This window comes from Hippocampus comes, unplaced genomic scaffold (genome assembly GCF_001891065.2).
Source record: "Hippocampus comes isolate QL1 unplaced genomic scaffold, H_comes_QL1_v1.1 scaffold51, whole genome shotgun sequence".
Classification (NCBI taxonomy): Eukaryota; Metazoa; Chordata; class Actinopteri; order Syngnathiformes; family Syngnathidae; genus Hippocampus; species Hippocampus comes.
Genome location: NW_017805497.1, coordinates 1,321,224 through 1,327,709, shown reverse-complemented (window position 1 = coordinate 1,327,709; position 6,486 = coordinate 1,321,224). Strand labels below are relative to the sequence as shown.

General features: G+C 42.8%; 1 protein-coding gene across 1 annotated transcript; it reads right to left on the bottom strand.

Moving 5' to 3' along the window:
- Positions 1 to 257: 257 nt before the first annotated feature.
- dusp5 (dual specificity phosphatase 5) lies at positions 258 to 6,229 on the bottom strand. The gene is made up of 4 exons (XM_019876790.1): positions 5,741 to 6,229; positions 4,804 to 4,937; positions 3,224 to 3,443; positions 258 to 993 (listed from the first exon to the last, which is right to left on the bottom strand). The coding sequence occupies exons 1-4, from the start codon at positions 6,102 to 6,104 to the stop codon at positions 587 to 589; spliced, it is 1,125 nt and encodes a 374-aa protein (XP_019732349.1). The 5' UTR covers positions 6,105 to 6,229; the 3' UTR covers positions 258 to 586.
- Positions 6,230 to 6,486: the final 257 nt, after the last annotated feature.

The window sequence follows — 6,486 nt, the reverse complement described above, 5'->3', positions numbered from 1 at the left end:
ACAACGGACATGCCTTCACCTGTTTATTTATCAGTCGTAGGAAGTAGTGAAGTACAAATACTGTACCTTGTTACTCTGCAAGTTTTTGGTCCAGAGAATGTGATCAAAATTCTTATTGTGTACAAATAGCAGTAAAATTATTACTCGTTTTGTATTGAAGTACATTTCAGTCATCTGTTTTTCTCCAAAAGTATAAGTTTGAGTACTTTTACCACCTGTTTATTTATTCAATGATTGTAAAATGACAACTTTATTTATCACCTTTTATTTAACACATTGACATCAACATTATGGAAAAAAAATCACAAAGAATGCAATTTTCAATAAATTAGATTCAAATGCCTGACTGTATTTGTGAATGAACATAAAAATCACAACATCAACCTAAGGCATGTATATTGCAGGTTTATCACTGTGCTGTTGCCACTCCAGCGGCATCAGTGTCATCCTATGAAATGTTTACTACTATCAATTTAAACTTGCTGGTCTCCAGTCTGGTCTGCTGGTTTCAACACCAGGCACACAGGGAGCTTTTACATTTGATACATTTTCAAGTAAGACGACAAGCGGTCACAGTTCTTTTTTTTTAAGGCAGTGCAGTTATTGGGCTCAGCTTGAACTGATGATGGACCGGAGACTTTAGGCAAGAGGTAGGAAGGGTGAATACAGATGGCTCAAAGTTTTTGGTGTTGAAGGAGGTGGTGATGTCATTGGCAAAAAAGGAAGCAGACTCTGGGATACAGGGGGTGGTGGGTTCAGGTGCGGCTGTATGAGTGGGCGCTGTTGAAAGGACCTCAGACTCAAATTGTAGCAGCTGACCCATGAAACTAAAGTTGGGTGAGATAACAGCCCGGCGCTGCTTGATGATATCGAATGCTGCATCCAGTCTCAGCTGCTGGGTTCTCATGATGTAGGCCATGCAGATGGTGGGGGAACGAGAGATGCCCGCTTCACAGTGGACGAGGACCTTTCCTCCAGATTGCTTTACGTGATCTGGACACAGGACAAAAGGCCGGGTCAATCATTGGACACGGATGTGCGATTTTCTTCAAACAGGTTACATAATATTAAAAATCAAACTTAACCTTGCAATCGCAATGAGTCATTCAAACGGACAGTTATGAATACTGTAACAGCATAGAAAATTATAAATCACATTTGAAGGATGATTGAAGAAATACCCTACTATTTACTCCTACTCACTAATTATACAGTACTGTATACCACAGCTACATATGTATTATCCGCAGAGAACCTTCGCAGGGGCCACGTTTTGTATATTTTCATTTTCTTTCATCTGTGTCATTTGAACACACTTGTGGATGTTCTGTAACATAACTGCATGGAATTTCAGTCCTCCTAAACCATTGTGGGGGTGGCACAGCGAGCATGCACTTTGACTATATAGTACATAGTTTATGCTCATTCGCAGAAGGGGTTCTCTTTTTAGGCACATACATGTCATATACAGTATCGTCATTTAAAGGTCCGATGTTTTCCGCTCTTTTTTGCATAACCTAGGTCAAATTGAGATCCATGCGGTTTGCCGTTTGCATGCAATAGGCTTTGAAAGGCAGGGCCTGCAAAAAAGAGCAGCATCTGCCGCGGCCGCCTCAGAGTGCACCATGGCCAGCCACAATCCTGCCAACGACTCGCCGATGAGCCACAAAACACCCTCATATCAGCAACTAACCACTCAGAGGAAAGATGTTTTTAATACCACATTCAGGAGAACACTGGCCATACCGCAGCAAAGGTTATTTATATATTGAATATTAGTTCAGATTAATAAGAAAATGGCCCATTCAAAATCAGAACAAGAAAGGGGGTCCTGCTCATTTCCAAACCATATTATCTCACAAACCTAATAGGACATGAAAGATTATTAAAAAAAAAAAAAAAAAAGAGTAAATTAAATAAATACATTGCAGCAACGAACCTTTAATAGAATTCCTTAACTTGAAGGTCATTTCAATCAGCTCCAGTTGGCCACTTGCCTTGATGTTTTAATGACTATGCTGTTTGTGTCGTGATGGACTTCTCCAGCTATTTTGAGTCAGAAGGTCAATGTTTATTTTTAGCCCCTAAACTACAGGTGGGAAGCTTACAGCTGCAAGAACATTTTAGCCAGCCTGCCATAACACATTTTACCGAGAGATACTCATGAAATATAATAATAAACAATTATTGTTCCACAAATTCAGTAATCCCGGAACTACCCCTAAATAGGAAAAATGTTACCCACCCTCGCCGTAAACTGTTAATCATCTTCACTTAATTGAAAAAATTCAGGATCTTAGAAGATGAATTTTAGAGCTCCCGCGGGCTAAATGTAGGTTAAACCTACTCCTGGTACAATTAGCTGTCTTATGTAATGAGGACTAAATGTAGGCTGCATCATCAAACAATACACAATAGCAGTCGACCAATACTGGTCAGTCCAGTAGCTCCTGGCTGAGCTTTGTTCTTGCTTATGCCTGTCTATAAATAACCACCAACACATTGTGTGCGCCGTTTGCTGCTGCTGTTATGATCCGCCATCGCTCTCCCACACGCTCTCTTTTCCACAGGCTGCCGCCCTCAGGCCCACCTATGAGCAACCAACAGTGGTCAGGGTGTCACCCCTCATTCAGCCTCCCCTTCCTGCTCAGCCACTTGTCACACTGACTGCATGACCACACCCACTGGAGATTAGACCTAGCAGGTGATGACAACATGCGAACGGCTTTTTCAAGCTCAGAACCAGGAGGGCGTCAACCCCTGAGAAAATCCTGAATGGAAGTGACTGGTTGGATGCGTTGGCGGAGGCTTGAGGGCAGGCGATCAAGCTAAACTGATTACCACTGAGGTTATAGTCCTCTATTTGTGAATGGTAGCACACAAGTACAGCGAGGGTTTACTTGAGGTTTGGCGAAGACGCCATTTAAAAATAAACACCTATGCAGAGGAGTGTCGCCTAATTCAGACAGAATATTTCTAAGACCGTGCGTGTAATCTACAACTATAAATATACAGCCGCTGAAGGTGGTGTTATTCTGGGTAAAGATCTATCCTTGGGATGGTTGCGTATATCTCCCTTGCCACATAGTCTGGCTGAGCACACTATTTTGAGCAGGGAGTCAAGACGAAAAATAAACATGTGGAATTATGATTCAGAAATAAACCTTCAGGTGGAAGCCCCATAAAACTGGTTCGGATGCCCAGTTTGATAGGTTTAACTCACCGATAAATTCTATTGCCTCTTGGAAGTGGGAGCTGATGTCGGCCATGTGGTTGTCTTCCACCGGGATCCATTTGTAATTGTAGTGGCCCTTGGTGGGCTGCATGTCTCTGCGTGACACATTGAGCAAGGCAGTGATGTGAAGATCAGTGAGATAGTCCTGCCTGGAGGCGTGGTAGGCACTACCGAGGTATAGGAAAGGCAGGATCTCCACAGGTTTACCCTGAAAGTGAGAAATGGGTGGAGGGAGAAACCAGATGTGAGTCAAGATAAGTGGGGCCAATATACAACAAGGTGTGATGTTGGCCCCTATGGGATAGCCACATACATCTAATAAAAACTTGTCAACCTGGAGCATATCATTTTGCTGATCTGTTATTTAAACGATTGTAATGCTGCTATGTGAATTGCACTCTCAAAGGTATCCACGTGACTGCTCTCGCTGAGTCGAAACATCAAAGAAGGAAATTAGTGAAAAAGACGTGTACATGGGAAACACAGAGTACATATTGCCAGTGTAGGGAGGGTATCAGAGTACCCCGATTGAAAGATTAACGGTGGTCCGGTAAAGTTTGTTTCACTACAATACAGGGAATCCTGATGAGATTTTCCAGCATGGGGTTTCGGGTGAGGATGGCAGAAGCTGTGACATCATAGCAGCAAGACAACATATGCATGAATTTAAAGCAGTGTGCCATTTGGAAAAAAAAACAGACTTCAGAAATTGCCACAAGGCAATGCCATGATGTCACAACTCTGTTTTAGTAGCTGCATTTTCTCATAGCGACGCGGCATACCACAATTCAGACAGATGCTTGATGGTATCAGCGCCATACAATACTTTGGAAAAACGTAACAAATCAACCAGGCCTTTGATTTTTTTTTTCTTCTGAAAAATTGCAGTAAATTGAAAAGCCACATGAAAAAAACATTTGTCACCGGAGGGAGCAGTACATTGTTGTTTTTTCATCTAGTGAGTTGGAAATAGCGAAGCAGTGGTACGGCTACTTAAAAAAATATTCAACAACTATTGCTATTAAAAAAAATATATATTTTTTTTCATCTATTAATTTTCTGTGGTGCTTGCTCTCATTATATTGCGGGTGAGCTGTGCCTGTAACTGACTTCGGGAAATTGGCGGGTTACAGCGGATTGGTTGCCAGCAAATGACAATCCACTTTTAAAGTCATGATTTTGTTTTTTAATAATAATCAGATGAAGTGCTTTGTGTTTTGGTATCACACAATACATCGATATTTGAGATGTTGGTACACTGAGGAAAGGTCATGGATGAAAGGGTGTTTTTCTCCCATCTGGCCTGCTCCCTTTCTGGGCCCCATAAGGTCACGCAGTATCACAGCATTGTGTGTTTGCGTACAGATATGTACACTATGCCAAATATAAACCACACTCGAGTGTTATGCCGTTGGATGCCATGATAGAAAAAAGATGGATGTGCGTGTGTGTGTGTGTGCGCGTGGGTGCGTGCGTGTGTGTGTGTGTGTGTGTGTGTGTGTGTGTGTGTGTGTGTGTGTGTGTGTGTGTGTGTGTGTGTGTTTTGGAAGATGACGTGCTGCCCTTACCTGCTCATAATCTGGTTTGTGGTGACCAAACTTCTCACTACTGGCTCTTTTCTCGCTTTCAGTTCCGCTCTGCTCGATGCTTTTCACTTCAGTGCAAAGTTCAGGGTATTGCGAGTGGAAGTTTTCATATCCTCCTATGAGAATGGGTCGTAGAGAAGGGCGCATGAAGACCTGTTTACATTTACAATAATCAACACACGAATACACACCTTGTGAAAACCGCAGAGTTTATGAAACAGCCTTAGCGCCGGATTATAAACTGATTATAAAAGGCCCATTAATTACTGGAGTCCGCTAATCCTTTTCACTTCCACAGGATGTAAAGGCGACAGACGGAAATGGAGGTGTTTTCACACATAATCACAAACCGGGCCAATCATTTAGATTAAATAGTACATTTTTTATGCCCTTTATTTGTTTCTTGCTACAGAGAGTCGGTTTCAATTTGTTCCTATTTGTCAGCACTGACTCATCGGCTCCGCTGACGCACATTTATGTAGTCTTCTTACAACGCAAACATAGCATACAGAGTTTAAGGTGGCAGACAGGACAGATCTCCTAGTTGTTTTAAAAGGCCATAAATGAATAGAAACAGCGTAATTGCTTTAGTAGGTCACAAATGAGATAAAAGAGACTGCGTAGCTACGTTTCAACACGTCATACAACTACAATTGTTTTTTTTTTTTTTTAATTTTGTTGCACGGTTTTGTTCAGAGGAAAATGAGTAATTTTTCAAGCGAGGGTCATGTGCCGATGACTAATAATGTGTCGACATTGGCATCGACATGTCATCGCCATGCTGCTTGAGTGCTTTCCCATAAAATAGTCGATTTCCAAATCGGTGCCAATGTCATTGTCACGAAAAAGCAAACTATCTTTACTGCCCCCCCCCTTTATTATTTATTTATTCTTAATAAAAAAAAATGTTGTTCGTTACCTTTTAAGAAGTAGATGTTGGCCCCGCTGGCCACATGCGTTAAGGTATTTATTACTATTTGTGCTACACTGTCTTTCTTCAGTTTCTGCCAGTGGGACGTCCGGTCATCCAGAACCACCACTGCCGATATGCTCCCCTCCCGGAGCCGAAGGACGGCTCTCTCGTCCGGGATGACAAACTGCAGAGGTACCGGTCCTCCCCGCGACCTCCGGACCACCACGGAGTTGAGATTGACGTTGACGGAGCCTTTGATGCTGGAGTTTGTAAATGACAAATATGGTCGACAGTCCACGATAAGGCAGCTCCTGCACTCCTTCCTGATGATCCTCCGCAAGTGGCGGCAGTCGATGCTGGACATTTTCATCTTTTTTTTTAAATTATTGCCGAAAGAATGCGTGTGGATTCCTGAATGACAGTGGCTGCGGGCGACCGATGAGCCCAGCGCGCCTCAGTGCCTACATTGCCTCCAAGGGGATTCCGTTCAAGTCTTTTTCTACTGAATGGGACTTCGGCGTGTATGACGTCACGAGCCATATATGGACAGCAATGAGGCGTGGTCGCAACCAAAGACCCACCCGCGTGGATGACGGCTGCTGCGAGAGTCCCGCCCTCTACGTGACGTGAACACAGCCATTGATTAACTCTTACTCATCTCACATCCTTTTCTCACCAGCTTCCAGTATCACTTTCGAGAAGCATTGCTGTGATATTAACTCATCAAAACAATGTTGGAAGAACTACTAATA